The sequence below is a fragment of the Eptesicus fuscus genome, chromosome 3 (genome assembly GCF_027574615.1).
Source record: "Eptesicus fuscus isolate TK198812 chromosome 3, DD_ASM_mEF_20220401, whole genome shotgun sequence".
In the NCBI taxonomy this organism is placed as follows: Eukaryota; Metazoa; Chordata; class Mammalia; order Chiroptera; family Vespertilionidae; genus Eptesicus; species Eptesicus fuscus.
In genome coordinates, this window is record NC_072475.1 from 32,977,369 (window position 1) to 32,999,462 (window position 22,094).

Here is a 22,094-nt window from a genome sequence, read left to right on the forward strand (position 1 = left end):
AGAGAGGCTCTATCATTATCCCACTTTAATAGACAGGGAAACTAAACTGAAGTTCAGAGAGCTTAACTAACTTGCCCAACTAGTCTCACAACTACTAAGTGCTAAAGCCAGGATTTCAATCCAGTAGCCTAGCCAACAGGTTAGATCTACACCTATACAGAATTCCACAAACCTGAGAGCAGTAGCAGATTGACAAGAATAATGGTGAAAATAAAAGAATAAAAACCAGCATATTACTGTTGGAGTATACTGTAGACAATTGCCAAAAATCAGATCTGAAAGAAATATATGTCTTACGTGCCAGATACTATTTCAAGTGCTTTACTTATTAACTAATGCATGATAATGATGACAAACAATAAAGCTTTAGACACGTTACTCATACAATCTTCAAATAACTTTATGGACTAATATCATGACTAGATAAGGAAACAAACTCATAGTGAAATACTCTTCAAGGTCACACAGCGAGCATAGCTCAGAGCCTCATGATTTGAAAACAGGTCTCCTTGATCTCAAAATTTATGCTCTTTAACACTATGAAAATGGTCCCCCAAATTTGGTAAATATACCATCAGTATTATGAACTCCTTTGTAAAATAAAGACCGATAGTCAATTAAGTTTGGACTCGCTATATATTCTCTCTTTAAGACTCAAAATACATGTCAATATGGTAGGAATTCTGAAACATTTACAGTTTAAAAACAAATCCCGATGAACTCTGTTTAACTCAGCATTTCCAAGTCTTATTTAACCCTGGAATCTTTTACAATGTGTAACATACATTAAAATCCTCCAGAGCTGCCGAAACCGGTTTGGCTCAGTGGATAGAGCGTCGGCACTCAGACTGAAGGGTCCCGGGGTTTGAACTGGTCAAGGGCCTGTACCTCAGTTGTGGGCTCAATCCCAGACCCTGGTTGATGCTAGTGCAGGAGGCAACCAATCTACGTGTCTCTCTCACATCAATGTTTCTCTCTGTCTCTTCCCCTCCTTTCCACTCTCTCTAAAAATTAATGGAAAAATATCCTCGGGTGAGGATTAAAAACAGCAACAACAAAATAATCCTCCAGAATTAAAATTTGTAAATACATAATACATTCCTTTCCTGCGTGATGCTTTCTTTTTCTTTATTTCTCTTCTTAATGTAGATCACACAACTAATACAAAAAGATTTCAGAGTGCAGGAGGTGGAGTGGGAAGGGAGGAGGGGAGATTGCACAATCCTGATAGGAAACAGTAGAATATAGTTCCAAAGGCACTGGTGTCCGGCGGACGTTGCTCACAGCCAGCCTCCCTAGTCAGTCATGTGTCTGTGAACCAGTTACTTAATCTTGCTGAGCTTCTATTTCCTTTTCTGTTAAATGAGGACATTAACGACTATTTTGCAAGGTGGTTATATTTATTATTCAGTAAATGGATTCATTATTATCTGCCAGAAATCTTATTCTATTAAAAGCAAATAACCTTCTAAAAGCAGAATTGAGTTGCCTTACTAAGACAGTTGAGGACGCAGGGACTATTGGTGCTCTGGACTTGCTTCTCACTGACATGGAAGAACTGTGTCATGAAATGGAAAGGGCTGGAACCTTGGGACAGAGTGGCCTTATCTTTATCTGATGCATACACTAGGAAGAGAGAGATAAACAACTTGCACTTTAGAAAAGTAGACTTCAGAACAGTCAAAGAAAAGGTCATTTGAGTCCCAGAGCAGGGACAATATTATGGGATAGGCAGCACAGAAGAGGGTCAGGTCAAATTAAGCTTCTTATGGAGCATCCATCAATTATTCACTCAGGAGGAAAAGGGAAAGGTAGAATGATATGAAATGAATGTGGGGATTTACCAGCAGCAATCTTTTAAGGAGATGGCCTGTAATTATAATTAACATTTAGCTAGAGCAGGCACGTAATTCACTACAAATTTGAGAAAAAGCATAATCTGCAAAAATATTATGAGGAAGTCAGAAACCAGAAAGCAGTGAGGCTTGCAAAAAAAGTTGCAAAGGGACAACAAAAAGCCATTTTTAGATAAGTTCAAAGTCAGAAGCACCTGAAGCACTAGGGGTGCCTCTAGGGGCAAATGGAGTAACACAGAAGACAGAAAGTGGAACCATGAATTCCTGTGTTCTCGATGGCCAATGATCTTCAAACCAAACCAAAGCAAAGCAAAAAACAAGAAACACCTGAAACAGTAAGAGAGAAATTATGTCTATAATAGGTGAGAAAGTTTATGATTTGGTGGAGACTTTGTACATATCAACAGAAAGAGAGAAACATACAAGGGCCTTAAACGAAAAACAAAACACAGGGAACATTTGCCATCTTGCTCCCAGGCATATGTTACCAGTTTGGCTCAAATAAATTCTTATAAAAAAATCAAAAAAAGAAAAGAAAAACAAAACACTATCAGAGTGTAAAGGAGAGAGGTAAAAGCTGACTGGTCACATGATCTCACTCATATGTGGAACCTAATGAACAAAATAAAGTGATGAACAAAATAGATCCAGAGACATAGAAGCATGGGACACTGTGGAATGTCAGAGGGAAGGCAGGGGTGGGTGGGTGGGCAGGAAGAGATCAACCAAAGAACTTGTATGCATGTATGCATAACCCATGGACACAGACAATTGGGTGGTGAAGGCCTGAGGCATGGGGGTGGGGGTGAGAAGGGGGGTGCTAGAAAGGGTCAATGGGGGAAAAAAAGAGGATATATGTAATACTTTCAACAATAAGATTAAAAATAAAAAAGCTGACTGCAGATAAGGGGGAAGTTTCCAAAAGAGATGATTTTCCAGGAGGTATTGAAAGATGTGGGGGATGTTGGCCAAAGTAAGACAGAGAGTGGGAGGGCATGTGGGGCAGAGGGGACAGAGGAGGAAAGGTGTCAGGTAACACGTGTGCAAGTAGACCTGCATGGGAACACTGTGAGGCTAGACTCAGCAGAGTGTTACTTCCAGGTTGGAGCAGGCCCTCAGTGCCAGCTAAGGAATGTAGTCCTTTTATTCTGCCACTATCCTAGGGAAAAGCAAGTCAGGGGGTAAGGGCGGTGGGTGTCCACTGGAGGGTTAGCAGTCAGATATGAGCAGAACAGGAAGCACAAGGATCATTCTACAAATTAGACATGATGATGCTGAATGTTTGCAAATCAAATAAATGTAGGCCAAGCACCTGTCCAGATTTGTCTAGGTATAATTCTGGTTTAAAAAAGTTGTGTTGGCATGATTATTAATAGCAGGCCCTATCACTCTCAAAAATGGCCTGGTTTGGACAATTAATTATATGGCTACCTAGATAACTTGAGGACTATCTCTCTACATGTAGTAGCACTAACAATAAACTATAGAAGAGGAGAGATTCCTACCAGGTATGTTATGAATGGTTTACAGGTGGGCCACAGATATTGGTTGAGGGTTTTATAGAAGTAAAAACTTAAAACCATGTTGTATAACTATTCAAATTTATCAAAGTTGGCATTCTGTTGGGAGAACCATTGTATAATTCTCTTTATAAGTCTTATGAATTCTGTCATTCAAACCCATATAGATTTCCCCCCATTATTTCCCTCTGTTTCCCCTGACACACTTTAAAAATGTAATCAAGTCTATGGCATGAAAAAAGAATGGGAAACACTGGTGTAGATTAATTTCACGGTGGGGTCTGGGGGCTCAATAAAAGGTCAGGATACAGTGCACTAGTGACTGTAAAGTGATCATGCATTCCCGCATACATGGCCACGGCTACGAGGGGCCTGTCAGAGGAGTACACCATGGACAAAAAGGAGCAAATCCATCCTAGAGGACTTCATTTCAGGTCAGCCTGGCCCAGCAGTAAGAGGCGAAACTAGGAGTCTAGGAACCTTGACTTCAACCCCTATTTCGCCAGTATAGCTAATCATGTAAACTTAGGGGTATCAATGGTCCTTTCTCACCTGACAAATGGAAATAACTAATGCCAACCAGTTATCCTATACAATAAAAGGCTAATATGCAAATAGACCGAATGGCAAAACAACTGAACAACCAGTCGCTATGACGTGCACTGACCACCAGAGGGCACGCATGGAACATGGTGGGCGTCAGCAACAGGTGGCAGAGCGTGGAACATGGCGCGACGGGATGGTGGAGCAGGTGGGCGGGGTCGCCAGACCAAGGCAGGTGCCGGTCGCTATCATGTGGGGGGGGGAGCCTCTGGTGGTGCTGGCCCCGCTCCCACCTGTTGCCAGTGCCCCGTGCTGGCCCAATTGATCCTCAGGGCTTCTCCACCTTCCCCTGCTCCTGAGGGGCGATCGAGGCCGACAGCCAACTCTCGCATCTGCTGTCGGCGATGGCCCCGCTGGCACCCGCAGCCAGCGCCAGAGCCACCACTTGCACCTGCTGCCGGTGCCAATCGCTCGGCACCGTCAGCAGGTGCAAGCAGTGGCTGCTAGCCCCAATCGCCCCTGAGGGCTTCTCTACCTCCCCCTGCTCCTGAGGGGCGATTGGGGCAGCAGCTGCTGCTTGCACCCGCTGATGGTGCTGGCCCAGCTCACACCCCCTGCTGGCACCGCCACAATCTCTCCACGCCATCAGCAGGTGCAAGCAGGGCCAGCACTGTCAGTGCGTGGGAGCGGGGCTGCCAGCAGAATGGGAACTGGGGCCAAGGTGGGAGGTGCCAGGCGGGGGCGTGGAGGATGGGCTGAGACCCGCCCCTGTGCCCACCGCTGCCTTGCAGCCCACAATTCCTTTCAAGGTGCACTAATTCCTGCACTGGGCCCCTAGTTTATTATAAAAATAAAATGAGATGATCTAAGTGAAACCCTTTGTAAGAACCTGGAGCTCTATATAAACGTAAGGTATCATAAAAACGTAGGTTCTTTAGGGTCTCATTTCTCTCAGGGCTAGCCTCCTTTTCCTCCAGCCACTGCTATCCCCCTGGGGTATCTTTGGTAGGATCCCCCAATCCTACTCTCACTTCATACACATTCATTCCCACTACTTACACCATTACCCACTCACTGACCACTCCCAAGTTCCTATCTCCAGCCCAACTCTCTCTCTCAATTTCTCCCTCTCCCCCTCTCCTGAACTCTGGCTTTGTATATATGTAAGCTATTTCTGAATTGCTATCCTTGGACCAGTCCCACAGATATTCAAAACAATATCCAAACTCTCTTATCTTAACCCTCAGGCCTGCTCCTTTCCCTAAATCAGAGTCATTACCACCATTTACCCAGTTACTCCAGAGCCTGTGCCAGGAGTCATCTTTGACTCCTTTCTTCCCTCACTCGTACTATCCCCTCCATCAGCAAGCTTCACTCCAAACCAGTCCCACTTTATTGGCTCACGCTCTCACCTCTCACCGGGATTGCTTCCTAAGCGGTCTCTCACCTCCACTTGCTTTCTTATACTCTAGTCTCTCCACCGCCACTGACAGAGACTGTTCTAAAGCACAGATTTGATCATGTGGTTTTCCCACTAGAAATCTTTCAGTGGCTCCTTTCTTGGCCCACAAAGCCCTTCATTATCTAACCTGTGCTTCCTTCCTGCATCTCGCTGACTTTTTTGAGCTTCATGCTCCAGCCAACCTAACCATTTATAGTTCCTTAGCTGTATCACCCTCTCTCCTTGGAAAGTCCCTTCTGGCTGGAGTGCCCTTTTCACCCTTCTTTCTCCTCTCTCCTCTCCTCCCCCCCGCCTCCTTCACTCAGCTGGCTCCTCAGGAAAGGCATTCTAGTACTATGATCAAGCTCTGGAGCTCAAAATAAGAGAAGCTGGAGGTGAAGCATGACTTCCCCTCTTATAAACTATCTCCTTGAGCCTGTTCTTTGCATTTCAGTTTCCTCCTTTGGGAGATAAAGAAAATAAGAACACCCATCTCTTCGTTATAACCCTTGCTAGAGGCCTCAGACTTCTCAGCTGGGCTTCTAAGGGCAGACAAGGGGGGTCAGGTGAAACCACAGAAAATGGGTTGGTTTAGATAAAGGGTGGGGAACGGCTAGCCCATGGGCTGTATAAGGCCCAAGAAATCAGTTGGTCTACCCCTACCAAGACATTAGGGGTGAGTTAATTAAATGTTTGACCAAATAGAGCAAGCTAATTTTTAAGTTGATAATTTTGTATGGCCCTCAAATGATGTTCTAAATATCCAAATGGCCCCTGAGAGAAAAAATGTTCCCCACCCCTGGTCTAGATAATACATAAATTCCTTTCTGACCCAGAGATCTTAATGGCTGCTAAGCAGAGGCACTATTCACTTCATGCTTTTACAGGTCTTTTCCAAGGCCATACATTTCATTTTGATGTGTCAATAAACCAGAAAGTAATCCCCAAAAACAAAAGCAAAAAAACCCACCTGCCTCATAGAATTAGAGCGTAGACTAAATGAATTGTATACAAAGCACGTAGCTCAGTATCTGGCACAGAGTAAATGCTCACTGTACATGCCTAATAGATGTTAGCTGCTTTTACCGTAAACATTAACCTTGATAACTCAGGTTAGATGTCAATGTGAAAGGAAACTCCCCAATGCCCAGGCTTACATTAGATAACCTTTTTAAGGCCCTTGTAGCAAACCATAAATACTTCTATCATAACTCTCCTTCTGTCATTCAAGTCCCCACTCTATAATTTCAATAAGTTTATCTCCCTTTCAGTTGACTGTAAACTTTTCAAGACTAAGTGTGTGTCTTCTTTGTTTTCCTTTTGCCACTCCCTGGCATTGGTGTTCAGTTACTATTCATTGAATATCTGGTGACTTCTAAGTGGTAGAATTTTAATTTTACTTTGGAAACACTGAAAGATAAAATGAAGGAGAAAATAAGTGGTAGACAGTTCTCACATAGTTTCATCTGGCAGTAAAAGTAAACATTACTATTTTAAAAGAAGTGTGCATTAATGGAACATTTAAGAATGATTATTACACTTTCACATCTCACTGAAATGTCGTACATCAAGCTCAAGCCACTTGTTAGAAATGGAATGTACCATTAAATAGAGTAATAATGATAGCATTTCTGTGCTTAGGACAATATTTGCAGAGTTCTAGGACAAATAAAAAGAAAAACTATAAATTGGGCATTATCTAACACACCTGGTAGCTGAATCAATCTGACCTTAATGTTTGATTGGATCCACCAAAGACCAACTCAGATTGCTGATCTGTCAGAACTAACACTGAATAAATATTGCCCCAAAGCTATTCTTAAAGCCTCTCTATAGAGATATTTAAAGAAAAATCCCACCATATAAGCTAAAAAAATTTGTGACTGGTGAACTCTCTAACTTACTTGAAGAAATATGTATCATGGTAAGTATAGAAGGTGGTAGACAAACTTGTTATTACTATTGTTTTCAGGTTAAATCTACCTACCATTAGCAACCACACCACTTCATGCATGAATGGTTATGAAAAAGGTTAGCAAGTTGAAGCTCTGCAAGACATCCAGGTGAGCTGTCACCTAAACCACAACCACATCATGCTCAGAATATTCAGGTAAGATCACTTTAGATTTCAACGAGTTTGGGGACATTTTACAGGACAATAAAAAACTTGCTCAACTAGTCCAAAAGCACTGACATCCATAAGAAAGAGGGAGGATGTTCAGTAGAAATACCAATCTCAACAACCTCTTTTACATATGTTATCAAAAAGTCACATCTCATGTAAGCTAAGAGATGATCAAGATTAAAAAAAAAAGTCAAGCTCTTACTCTGAATTCCCTTTAGATGCCATTATTAACTTTATTCACCATCTTACCGCCTTTCTAAACTATATATATAACCTTGCTTCCTCTGAGTTTCTATAACTGTACCTCTTCTGTAACATCTGTCAGCTCCTACCTTTTTAGTGGCTGTATGTTAACAGGGCTTGTCCTAGGCTGCAGTTTCTTATAGGTCATTTTAGCATCTCCCTAAAACTCCACACAGTAGGCTTTCCACCTGTGTTACAGCTAAGTGACTGAGCATCAAGCAGGCCACTGGGATAGCCTTTAAAAAAAACAGCTGATTTTCTTCATAGAATAATTACTAAAAAATTATTCGCATTAATATACATAGGCACATCAATTCCACCTTAGAAGTAGGAAACCTACTACAAAACTTACTACAAAAAAGTTTTAATTTATTATATTACATGATCATTGTAGAAAAACTAGAATCTATAACCTTATGACCCCCCAAATCCCTATATTTTAAATTATATCCTTCTGCTTTTTCTATACCTATATATATATAGATATACATAACTATGCTGTGTGTTTTTTTTTAATTTACTGATTTGAGAAAGAGAGAAACATCAATTTGTTGTTCCACTTATTGATGCATTCATTCGGTTGCTTCTTGTATGTGCCCTGACTGGAGATCAAACCCGAAACCTTGGTTTATTGGGATGATGCTCTAATCCAGTGGTTCGCAAACTCATTAGTCAACAGAGCCAAATATCAACAGTAGATTGAAATTTCTTTTGAGAGCCAAATTTTTTAAACTTAAACTTCTTCTAACACCACTTCTTCAAAATAGACTCGCCCAGGCCGTGGTATTTTGTGGAAGAGCCACACTCAAGGGGCCAAAGAGCCGCATGTGGCTCACGAGCCGCTGTTTGCCGACCACGGTTTTAAACTCTTTCCTTGCACAGCAGTTTGAAATCAGTATCGGAACCTCCCCAAACTCCATTCTTTTGCCCCTCTAGTTTTCTGATGCCCAATCTTTATCTAAACCTCTCTTCCCTGCCTTCCCAGACCTTCCTTTGTGTGTGCTTTCCCACTGCTCAAGTCTTATTGATGGCTCTGCTGTAACACTGAAATTTGCCTTGCTAGGGTTTTATCCCCTTAGACTCTTAGCGCCAAAATATCAACCAACTAATCTGGTAGACTAATCCATGCTAATATGAGAGGCTCATTCCCAGCAACATATGTGCAACGTAACTTGAGCAGTTTGAGGAAAATACATTATCTACATCTGCAGTGCATTTTATTTCTCTTAAAGCACAGTGGTTCTCAAATTATGCTGTACTTTGAAATCACCTGGGGAGCTTTTAAAAACACTGATGCCTGGGTCTCACCTCCCAGAAATTCTAAATAAAGTTGGTATAGGGCAGTGGTCGGCAAACTGTGGCTCGAGAGCCACATGCGGCTCTTTGGCCCCTTGAGGGTGGCTCTTCCACAAAATACCACGTGCGGGCGCGCACGGACAGTGCGATTGAAACTTCGTGGCCCATGTGCAGAAGTCGGTTTTCGGCTCTCAAAAGAAATGTCAATCGTTGTACTGTTGATATTTGGCTCTGTTGACTAATGAGTTTGCTGACCACTGGTATAGGGTGTGAGTTGGGCATCAGGATTTTTTAAAGCTCCCCAGATGAATCTACTGTAGCAGCTGTGTTTGAGATGACTTAGAGAAAAATTCCAAGTGGTTTCTTCTTAGGTAATATCGGAGGACTCCCAGGAAGAAAAGTACAATAAACATAATTCTTCTGCACAAAACAAAGGAGGTAAGAGCGGATTGAGGGGTGAAGCATTTGCCAATGACAATAGAGTAAAAATTAGTATTTGTGTTCTTCTTGATGGGGAGGCATGAGTCTGCTGTGTTAGGAAGTAGGCCAAGCTTCACTTCTGAAGTAGCTTCCGTTGCTTCTGTATTGGACCAATCATCTCTAAAATTATTTGGGTAACAAACTTTATGCCATGGAATGTCTGTGGTAGCTCCCCAGGTTTCAATTACTTCCAGTTTACATTTGTTTTATTGTTTCAACAGAGTTGGGCAATCCCACAGACTTGGGAATCTCCGCAAGCCGTAGCAGACCTACGGGACAACTCTTAAAAGAGTGACTACAATTTTCAGGCCTTTAAGTACATTACTAGACCTCACAACAACATTACAAGGTTAGCCTTAGTTTACACGGAAAGCTGAGGATCAGAGCAGGTTAGGAAACTGCCTGGCCTCACAATCAGTAAGGGGTCTGGCTGGGATGTGCTTGGGGAAGGCAGGACTCTAACACTCATGCTCTTATCTAATTACAATGTGTCAAGCCACATTGTCCTTCCCCAGGACAATCTGAAACAACATTGGAAAACTGCTTTCCTGGGCATTAGAGGCTTCCATGCGCTCTGAATGATTTTTCTATTTCACAATTCCGAAGGCAAGTGATGAGAGCCCCTTCTGTGCAAAGCCAGTCCCAAGCTCCGGTGCTAGGTGAGGGTACTTTGCTACTTCGTCTATATCCGGGACCTGGCATTACATACATTATCATTCCCAAGCACCAGCTAGGGGCACATTCTTCTGTCAAGGACCATAGGGTCCAAAGGCCTTGACTTTAATGGGTTGGTAGCCTCGTTGGGGAAAAAATGGCTTTTCTTGCAACCTGGCTTTTCCCAGATTATGTATGATGGGGAAGACGTCTTTGGTGACCTGAAAACTAAAATTAATCTCTGTGGCCAACATAGAAGTTTCATTCTTCCCCCCTCACCCCTCCCCCGTTTTTCTTATTCTTTTTCTTAGTCACTGTTTTCTCTTACTTACTATCTGCTATTTCCTAAAGACTATTTAACCCACTCCAGGTAAATACCATTGTACCCCAGAATCCTTGAAGGATGTTACTCCCAAATTCCATAATTTCTGAAGGAAAAGAGGGATTGCAGGGCTTCCTACATGAAGACTGCCTTTCATGAAATCAATGCTGGAGAAGGGGGTAGTCATTCCTTAACATTCTAGGGAGCGGGAGGAAAGGAAGAGGATCTGGAGCTTCATAGACACTTCCTAGGAGACAACAGGAACTTGGGGGGTGAAGAAGGTGGCTGGACTCAAGAGAAGCAAATGCCTACTAGGAATATGCGACAGTGCCCTGGTAAAGGAGCTTTTTGATAGGACAAAGCTTCAGAGACTATGGAATCCTACACACAATGAGGATGGACAAGGATAAGGAATATTAGGGAAAGTCATGATTCCCACCCTCCACCTCTTTCTCTAGTCATTCTTAAAAAAAAAAAAAAAAAAAAAAAGTTAACAAACATAGCCTGAGATTAAAGCCTAAGGTTGGGGGAAGAGAGGAAACTTGATTTTGGAGGAAGGTTAGGAGCTTAGATAGAGCAAGCCGCTCAGAAATGCTGTACAATCATAGGGCTCAGCCTTGGCTGCAGCTGGTAGTTTAGGTTTTAGAGTCTCTGGCACTAAAAATAAGGCCTCTTACCATAAAATAAAGCAGAGACAGTAATATTTTCCTGTTTGGGGGGCAGAGGGGGGAAGAGGAGAAATAGACAGCCATGATCCAGTAGAAAGAAATGTTACTCTACCAGGGTAAGCCACGGCAAGCCAGTGTATTCTGGCTCAGGCAAAGGTTATCTCCTCCACAGCCAAGGACATCAAATAAATGCTGCAGAGCAGGCAGGAAACAAATGCATCATGCAAACACGGGCTGCTGGCCTCCAAGCCTCTCCTGCAGCCAGCCAGGCCTCCTGGCCTTCTTCCTTGGGCTAAGCTGGTAAATGCCACGCATGAAAGGGGAGATCTGAGCGGTTCCTCAAGTGCTTAGAGGAGCCCAGACTGCTGGCCCCCGGGAATGGAGAGCTCCACAGCCTGGGGATGTTGGTTGGGACACTGGCCTGTGCCGGCTTCTGCTTTTAAGGTGGCCGCATTGCTGGAAATGAGAGCCGGTTTTATACAGAGCTGTCCTGAAAACATTTAAATCGCTCTCTGCCGGACCCTTTCGGAGAATGAAATGGGGGAGAGGAGGTTTATAAAACGCTGAAAGGTTTTTGTTGTTAATCCTCACACGAGAATATTTTCCATTGGCTTTGAGAGAGAGAGTTGGAGGGAGGGGAAGAGACAGAGACAGACACATCGATGTGAGAGTGCCTCCCGCAGGCGCCCCGGACCAGGGCCAGCTATTGAGCCTGCCACGGAGGTACATGCCCTTGACCAGAATCGAACCCGCGACCCATCAGGCTGCCGGGCAGCCGGCTAGGGCGAAAAGACTGTTTTGACTTTGCAAACCAAGAAAGAGGGGGCTGTGTAGGTCAGACGAAGGGGTTAAACAGTTGTCAAATTCTATGCAAAGAACTTCACCTTCTCCTTCGCCCACGCAGACAAGGAGACGGAGAGCCAGCCCGCCGCTAGCAAGGAGGCGAATGCGAAACCCCGAAAATGCCACATGGAACCACCTTAAAAAAAAAAAAAAGCAGTTGCCTCACTGCGTTAGAAAAACATGCATTCTCGTGGGACACGGTCCGGAAATTTTGCTTCCCCTTCAAATACCACTTGAGAGGAGGGAGAGAAAAAAACCAGCGCTGGGCTGCAGTCTCACCACTTGCTGTGCGCCCCGGAAAGTCGCGTCCAGCAGCATCAGCTTCCAGGGATCGGACAGGGAGCTGGGCAGGGGGATGTAGATGTAATAGGCGGCCAGCGCCACCAGGGCGGTGAGCACCACACAGGACGTCCTCATCCTCCCCCGGGGCCGGCGATCTGCGGGCGGACGGGGACGAAAGGGCGATGCCACGCGAGGACCTCGAGCAAGTTTATGCGAGGGCCAGCTGCTCATTCACTGGTTTCTTATACGCCCAGGAGCCAATCAGAGGCGGCGTCGGGAGGAAGTGGGAGCGCAGACGCGCCCCCCTCCTCGGTGTCCTTGCAAAGTGCACACACTCCAGGTTGGAGGCAGCGCCGAGGCTGCTCTGGGCGCAGCACAGCGGACTCTGGAGGACACAGGTCTGTATTGCACGCCCGTGACCAAGGGCTGCCCCCTGAAGGTTCTCAAATGGAAAGCTGAAACACTGTTTGTCCAAAGCCTTGCTGACTCAAAATGGAGAAACGGAGAGAGAGAAAAATCCACTGTCTTGCAATGGAATGAAATTCTAGCTCTATATGGTGAAGGAAGATAATTACAAATTCTTATAGTGCAAGCAATGACAAGCCAGTAGTAGTTCTAGCACCTAAGTGTGGATTTCTAAATCCCACTCTCCAGCCCTGGCCCATGTGGTTCAGTTGGAGCGTCTTCCAGTGTATGGAAAGGTCGAGAGTTCGATTCCGGTCAGGGCACATATCCAGGTTGGGGGTTTGATCACAACCAATGCTTCTCTCTGTGTGTCTCCCTCTCTCTCTCTCTCTGGCAGATTAAATACAGGATTGGCCCTTTGTGCTAGAAGATAAAGAAGTGCTTAAAAAATTAAGGGCCCTGACCGGTTTGGCTCAGTGGATAAAGCGTAGGCCTGTGGACTGAAGGGTCCCAGGTTCGATTCCGGTCAAGGGCATGTACCTTGGTTGCGGGCACATCCCCAGTAGGAGGTGTGCAGGAGGCAGCTGATCGATGTTTCTCTCTCATCAGATGTTTCTAACTCTCTATCCCTCTCCCTTCCTCTCTGTAAAAAATCAATAAAATATATTTTTTTAAAAATGAAGGGACTGGTCAAAAGGACTCAAGTGGCAGCTTTAAGGATCTCCCAATGGTTAAAGTTGGGGTGATTTTAACATCAAAATGAATAATGATGATGGATTTTAAACCATTGAATGTAATAAAAAATACATGAGTCTATACTAAAAATATTAATAAATGGGGAAATGCCACCTGAAAAAAATCCTTAGTAGGTCATTGGACCCCTAAAAAGCACTCGAATCCAGCACTACAACCAGAGCTAAACATATTTAAAAGGGCACTTTTAAGGAAGCTCTACTTTTGTTGTAAAATATTAACCTTTGCTAGCCTTTCCAAGTTCGTATGTTTTGTTCTCCTCAAGGCCTAAACTGAGTTGATAGGAACCAAGCCAACTCTCTAATCAAAGTTTGCTATGGGGGCTCTTGACATGCCAAAAAAGGACATATTTCCTACACATTCCATGTTGAGCAAGATACCTCCTGACTTTTCAGGCTAACCTTTCATTTTAGCCAGGTTGTAGATTATCATAACTGCCAGAATTTATAGCAAAATGAAGAAACTTAACATTAAAGATATATTGTTCTTGAAAATTAAATTATTTACTGGTAATTTTGCTTTTCTCTTATTAAACTTCATCCTACTTCATTGCTTACTTTTTGTAAGATCTTGAAGTAATTTGAAATTCTTACTACACCTACTAAGAAGAAAGAGACTTGTCTGTTTTATTCATTGCTATATCCCTCGTGGCCTGATACATAGTAGGTGCTTAACAAATATTTTTAATGAATGAATATTAGGAAGCATTTGTAAATTAACTCAATACTTTTTTCAAATTTAATGAAAATGTCATTTATACAAATTATCAATAAGTACATTTAGAGGAATCATAGATTCAGAGAAAAAGACAAGGGAAAAAAGAGGCAGAGTAGGTAAAAATAGGAGATAAAAAGGAAGTGCTGGAGGAAAAACATAAAAAGGAAAGTTTTAAACTAACTCCCCAGAAATATTCACTTATTTCATTTTGTTTAAAAGGTGAATCATCTACCTCACAGGTGTGGCTCAGTGGTTGAGCGTTGACCTATGAACCAGAAGATTCCCAGTCGGAAGCCTGACTGGAAGGTTTGTTCTGTTTGCTGGGCCGCTGCCCCTTAGGAAGCGCAAAGAGCATGGCTCTGAGGGCTTCCTGTGTGCTGAGTCAAGTTCCACAGCCAACTGGAACTGGCCTCAGTTTCCTGGTCTGTAAAATGGATGAAGCATGTCCCAGTGCCTTCACTGAGCTTTGATGGCCAATTGAGATACTATATAAAGAAAATGAGGGAAAAAGTGAGAAAGAAAAGGAAGGACGAGCAACACAAAAGAAACACTGAAAGGAACCTGTAAACCCATTGAAACTTAAATAGGGAATATAGTCAATAGTGTTATAATGATGGTATGATGCCAGGTGGGTACTAGAAATATCAGGGAACACTTTGTAAAGTATATGATTGTCTAACCACTATTCTGTAACTAATATAAAACCTGAAACCAATACAAAATAATATTGAATGTAAAGAAATGAAAATTGGAGTGAAATTTTTATAAATTTCAAAGTTTAAATAAAAGCTGTAAAGGAAGGAAGGGGAGAATAAAAATAGTGTTTTTCATTTTACCACTTCATTAAAAAGACAGTTGTCTTTATATGGTGCTTTTATACTTTTCTAAGTCATTATCTCATTTTAATTTCCAGGCAACTTAAAGACAAGATAATTATTCCCTCCACTATTCAAAGAAAAGAAATCTTGGTGTCTGGTCCTAATGATTCAATCGTCAAGCCCTTATTGTACAGCAGGGTTAGTAAAATTTTCTGTGCAGGGTTATATCTATACTAATAAAAGCCTTGGGGGTGATCAGGCCAGCAGGGGAGGGTATTTGGGGGCAATCAGGCCCACAGAGGTAGGTGTCAATCAGGCCAGCAAGGGAGCAGTTAGGGGGCAATCAGGCAGGTAGGTGAGTGGTTAGGAGCCAGCGTTCCCGGATTGTGAGAGGGATGTCCAACTGTAGGTTTAGGCCCGATTCCACAGGGATCAGGCCTAAACCTGCAATTGGACATCCCCCAAGGGGTCCCATATTGGAGAGGGTGCAGGCTGGGCTGAGGGACACCCTCCCCAGTGCACGAATTTCGTGCACCGGGCCTCTAGTATATTTATAAAAGTGGTTTCATATAATATAAAGTTTTATTACCTGCTTTTATAACTTCATGTATTATAAATATATTTTCTTGTCTTTGAAAACAGGGCTTCTCAAACTGTCCTTGGTGAAGGACCAGGGTGATTTTTCAGTTCTTTCAGGCCTGTATTTTTGTTACAACACCCTGTGATCATCCACTTGGACGTCACAGCAAGCTATTCAAGTTTCTAAATGCTAACTTGTAATTTCTGTACTTATCTCATTGTGAACTTAGAATAGTTTATAGACTGCTTCTGATCTACAGATCACACTTTGAGTAGCACTGTTTTAAAACACCTAAAGTTATTACACAGTATGAAGAAAAATGAATTTGATAACCAGTCCTGTTGAGGATATCCGATAGCATTGTACAAGGGCAGTGCCTCCATTCAGTGGTTTTACTAATTTTATTGCCTTGAGAAACAAGTTAGGCTCTGCTGGAAATAAACTATACTTTGCTATAAAATCAACTCCCTATAGCATGCTATGGATTATAGAAACTTGCACTTCTACCTAGCTTTATATTATTCTCCTATATCTAATCAGTCACTAACAAGTCTTCAATTTTGTTTACCCTGGCTCTCACACTTGCTTTCTTTTTTATTGCTATCACCCTTGTTCAGGACTATAGAAGCATGATTCATGAACTATTACAAAGGCCAGTTTAATAGTCTCCTTGCCACCAGTATCTGCTTCCTCTTCCTTCTCATGTTCCTTGTTTAGAAAATGAAGTAGCAGAGACTGTTTTTAAGGTGTTCTCTAGCTCTAATAGTCCATGATTTATTCTCCTGCTGTTCTTACTGACTCTGCTCTGTCCAAAATACTTTATTGTAAGGTTCACATTGTCATCATGACCACAAAAAGATAGGTACAAAAGGGAAGTACAGCCTGAAGATGAGCAGCTGAAATTTAAAAGTTACAACCTGGCCTAATATGCTGACACCTTGGATTGATGTTTTCTGGGGTTTTTTTATTTGGTACTATATCCTCAAAGTAATTAATATTTCTGTACTCTAGGAAGATAATCCCTAAGAGGAATGAGAACTAATAATGAGAATAGTATAGAAATAACAAAAAAATAAATAAATCCGTAGCATTAATACTTTTTTAAATACTTGAAGTAATAAAAGTAATAATAAGTCCTGTAATCTATATAATTTGTGTTTTTTAGTTTGATAAATGTGTAAATCATATTTAACAAAATCTGATATATCAGACTTGTGATTTTTAACTAATAATTATGAAATTTTGATATATTTAATGTCTCAGTAAGTAATGTTGAAATTTAATTTGATTTAATATCTCATAACAACTCATGTTTAAACAATTCATGTAATAAAAAAGCATTAAACAAAATACATATAGGAGTGAGAGTTCCTTTCCAGGAAAAACTTCATGACATTGACAATCCTATCAGTACTACAGGAAGATAGCCGTTTTGCATTTCAGAATCACTGGAGGAGGGAAGGAGGAGAGGGAGAGCTAGAGACCAGTCCTTTGAGGGGAAGGTGGATTCTGGTCTGACTTCTAGTGCCTTTTTCCTGAAACATAGTGAAGGCAATTCTGAAGGTAATGAGGATATCAGACCTACTCCCACACAGCATTCTGGGACAGCTGCTAAGTAGGGGTAGTTTGGGAATGCCTGAGGATGGATTTTGGGGAATGTCATGACTGGCAGAAATAAAAGGTATTCTTGTTCAAGTGTAGCATGAAAGGAGTAGAGAAGCCTGCTTGCAAATAATTCATGCAGACCTCAATAATTAACACCTGACAGGTAATCAGAATGGACTGAAGACCAGAATTCTTTCCCCCACATTTTCTGGATTACTTTAAAAAAAAATAAAAATATATATATATATATATATATATATATATATATATATATATATATATATTTGTATTGATTTCAGAGAGGAAGGGAGAGGGAGAGAAAGATAGAAACATCAATGAGTCCTAGCTGGTTTGGTTCAGTGGATAGAACATCAGCCTTCGGACTGAAGGGTCCTGGGTTTGATTCTGGTTAAGGGCATATGCCCGGATTGCAGGCTCGATTACCAGTAGGGGGCATGCAGGAGGCAGCCGATCAATGATTCTCTCTCATCATAGATGTTTCTGGATTACTTTTGATGATCCAGATTGTTTAGGATCTTAGAGAAGGAATAGAGTCTGTCTGCCCTATCAACATTGTCCTGTATAATCAGTTTAACAAGATGGGTTCGATTTCCCACAAATTCTGATGAGTACCAAATTTAGGCAGTCTGCCGGGGCTGACCAGCAGACCCTGATTGACAGAGGAATGGATTACTCCAACACAACGTTTGCTGTGAAAGAGAGGGCTAAGGGACTGCCTGGCTAAAGGAACCAGACAGCCTCGATTACCTGCCTTGTTAGGCTTTTATTGTAGTAGCAGTTTGAGATAAAGTTTATCTTTAAGATACAATTAGTAGGATAAGTAATCTTGGGAGGACACATGTGTTTGTAGTGTCCTTTAAGCAAGGACATTCAAAGACTTAAGCATAAGGATTCCAATAACCCCTTCCCTCCTGGGACGTCTGCATGTGCACAGACTTGTTTGGAAAGGTCAAGGAATAATTAGGGGTACCGCCTTCAGCACTCCCCTAAGTCAGAATTCCGATAAATAGGGCAGGTGGCCTTCCACACACTTCCCTTTTCTCGGAATGTCCTCCTTACAAACTTTCCAACCAAAGTCTCATGTGCTCCTCAACAGCAGATAAATCTAATTTAGGACACTGTAGAGGGCCCCCTAGGAAGACACAGGGACATTCTTCAAATTGTTGTTAACTGAGCCCGAGGCATTGGCAGAGTCTTGTCTCGGTTACACGCCCCCCAAGAATGTGGGGGTGTTATCAGTTCCTAACTTACCTTTGTCCAGGTACCGGGAGAGGGGCTTTGAGATGTAAATCCAGTCTAGCACCGGGAAAGAGGGAATGAATAGGACCTGGGCCCTCCCAAGCTCCTTTGATCCTAAGTTTTCCGGTGAAACCCCCTTGTATATTGGAAAATAAATAAATGTGCTGCGTGGCTCAGGGCAGTCGTCTGTCTCTCCAGCAGAAGAGGTCAGCGACCCACCCGGGACCCAGCTTGAATCTATTTCTGTGTCGACTCTCTTTATTTCATTGTTTCTCAATCCCCGGCCGCCTCTACCAAGAACCCATTTCATCTCTCTCCGTGCTGGCCACGGGAAAGGGAGATCCCCACCGCATCAGGCCCCAGCAGGACACTAAAGAAAAATGATGTGTTTTTGGACCCAGTATTATGAAGCAGATTCACATCCTTTGCAAATGTAGTAGAGCCAAGTGCACTTTGATTCAGCCTGAGCTGTTCAGTATTCATAGGAAAGGGAGACCACAGTGGAATCCTTGGCTTCTGGCAGAATATGCCCACATTTGAGAGGAGATATAAAAAGGACTATCATGTGAAGCAGGAGGAAGTGAAGCCCTGTAATGTGGTGGCAGCCAAAGACAATGAACTAGAATCTGGCCCTTCATTTCTATGGCCTGGGAAGCAAAGCCTCTGCTTAAATTCCCCTTTCCTGGTTCAAGAAGAGGAACTGTGCCCAGACAGCATGGCTCAGTGGTTGAATGTTGAGCTATGAACTAGGTCATGGTTAGATTCCTGGTCAGGGCACATGTCTAGGTTATGGGCTCAATCCCCAGTGTGAGCATGCCAAAGGCAGCCATCAATGATTCTCATTCATCATTGATGTTTCTCTCTCTCTCTCTCTCCTCTCCCTTCCTCTCTGAAATCAATAAAAATATATTTAAAAGAAAAAAAAAAAGGAAGAGGAACTGTGCCACAATAATAAAAACTTGTCTATCATGAGGGATTTTAGGTATGTACAAGAAGTCAAGTCAGAGCTTGTTCATCAAGATGGTACAAAGGTGTTTTGTTATTTTTCTAAAAAATTCTTTTCCTTGTAATAATCTTGTTACACACATATTTGATTTTTCTCTTGAAACCTAAGATAGTAAATATATTCATTAAAATTCTAACAAGATAATGGAATAGATTAATAGACTGGAACCTCAAGTTGTGTTTTGTTGTTGTTGTTTTTATATTTATACTATTACTTGTAAAGTTTCTGGGTAGATGATTTAATTTCTAATTGTAAAATTATAAATAAATATATTATTTGTGGTTTCTCCCTTAAGGAATTCCAAAACTTTTCAGGAAGTGGGCCTCTGAATTTATGTTCCTTATTTTCATAGCATGAAACCATATTTCTTCTTTCTGATTAGGGGAGAGTTGATAAAACACTTAACATTCATGGGAAAGTTCTTGAATGTATGTTATTGGTAATTAACAGGAAGTGAAAGGTTTGGCAAAGAAAATGACACAATTGAGGGTGTTCTATTTTCATAGTTTTAAATTATAAAAGTAATCCTTGTTCACAATCTAAAAAAATCAAACAATATAGAAGTACTGTCTTGAGGTACCTACTATATGATAACACTAGAGGCCCAGTGCACAAAATTCATGCGTGGAGGGGGTCCCTGAAACCCAGCCTGCACCCTCTCTAATCCAGGACCCCTCCGGGGATGTCTGACTGCTGGGGATCGAGCCTAAACCGGCAGTTGGACATCCCTCTCACAATCTGGGACCATTGGCTCCTAACTGCTCACCTGCCCGCCTGCCTAATCACCCCTAACTGCCCCCCCCCCTCTGCCAGCCTGATCACCCCTAACCACCTCTGCCTGCTGGCCTGATAGCCCCTAACTGCCCCCCTGCTGGCCTGGTCACCCCTAACTGCCACCCCCTGCCAACCTGGTCGTCCCCAACTGCACCTCCCCTACCGACCTGGTCACTCCTCACTGCCCCCCCACACCACCACCAGCCTGGTCACTCCCAACTGCGCCCCCTGCTGGCCTGGTTGCCCCATGCAACCTGCTGTTCAGTCGTTACTGTTACTATGATGGCGTCCTGGACAATTTCCATATTCCTCTATTATTAGTATAGATATTCTTGGCTTTTAATTTCATATTGTTGTACTTAAGGGTATTGATTTAATACATATCAACTTCTTGGTCAGTCACATTCAGGCAAAAGAAAGGAAAAGAAGAGAAAAGGAAAGGAAAGGAAAGGGAAAAGGATTTCAATTAGGAAAATAAAACAATGTAAGTTGAAAATATTGATAAACATCTCAACCCTAGATTACCCAAAACAGCTCCATTTAATCTTTAAAAAGGGAAGCATGCAAAATGTTAATGAAAAATTAAAGGAAATTATGCTTAATGAAGGAGAAAATAGCCTAATATTTTAATAGCCTCTATAAAATAAGTTCAACTGTGTGTGAAAGAGAAGGTAAAAGTAATAAGAGATAAAGCATTAATTTTTTTCTCCACAGCAGTGACTATATCAAGCATCACGACTTTCATGTTAGTATGCATTAGGAAAATGTTTTTTTATTTTATACATATTAAGATAAAATTACCTCTTTGTTATGGATGGCTTTATGAACTCCAGTTATAACAAAAAGAAAAGCATAGGAAATAGGAGGGTTTGAAATTGTCTAGACTCTAGATAGAGCTCACTAAACTCTGATCTCTGTGAGGTCAAAGGCCACATCAATTTGTTCCATAGTTTTATCTCCAGTGCCTAGCACGGTGCTTGGTGTATAACAGGTACCTAATAAATGTATGACAAAGAAATAATACTAATAATGCTAATACTAATTAGTATTATTAGAAATAATACTACTAAATATTGAGTGTTTTTCATGTGTCACTATCCTAAGCACTAATATTTCATATAATCCTCACAGAAACTCAAAAAAATACTTCATAGGATACCTATTAGTTCATTCGCTAAAAGGCAAAGGTTAAGAACTTTTGGAATTGTACAATTGCCAGCATTTTAGGTTTCCTCTGATTTACTTTTGTTGTCTAAAATATGCAATTTCTTTGCCTGTCTGGTCTTTATCATCTCACACACTGTTTACTTGGTCCCTTATGCTTGTTAGAATTTTAGTCCTTCAGTCATCATGGATTTAAAATTTATTTTGGACCACATTAACTTGAGCTCATATCCCATAAATTATGAATTCCTGCAGTAAATGGTCACTCCTTTGCTTTATTTCTGTCCCAGAATTTAGGAAAGGTGTCATATTCAGAGCCAATATATCATAACCATAGGAAAAAAGATAGGAATTGAGAAGCCCATTAAGTCAACTACATGAATAAAATATAAATAAAATTTGGAACAACCAAAGAAAAACTTAGCAAGGGTCTCAAGAGTCTGGTTTGATTCCCAGTCAGGGCACATGCCCGGGTTGCAGGCTTGATCACCAGTGGAGGGTGTGCAGGAGGCAGCTGATCAATGATTCTCTCTCATCATTAATATTTCTATCTCTCTCTTCTTCTCCCTTCATCTCTGAAATCAGTAAAAAGATATTTTAAAAATAAATAAGTAAATATATAGTAAGATCTTTTTAAAGATTATAACCAGACAAATATAAATGTAATAATTACTTAATATCATCAAATATCCAGTCTGCATTTACATTTCTTTGATACTCATTTTAAAATAAATTTTTT

At 41.8% G+C, this 22,094-nt stretch overlaps 1 protein-coding gene across 2 annotated transcripts in view; it reads right to left on the reverse strand.

Annotated features, from left to right (window-relative positions):
• NCEH1 (neutral cholesterol ester hydrolase 1) overlaps positions 1-12,480 on the reverse strand; it is a 63,223-nt gene extending 50,743 nt beyond the window's left edge. Inside the window, exon 1 of one of the 2 annotated variants that reach the window (XM_008142306.3) lies at positions 12,271-12,480. In XM_008142306.3, the coding sequence (XP_008140528.2) occupies positions 12,271-12,408 (138 nt within the window). In that variant the 5' untranslated portion in view covers positions 12,409-12,480. Of the gene's footprint in view, positions 1-12,032; positions 12,060-12,270 lie in introns of those variants that run through there. The other variant, XM_028146624.2, reaches the window with a different exon arrangement.
• Between the last annotated feature and the right edge of the window lie 9,614 nt (positions 12,481-22,094).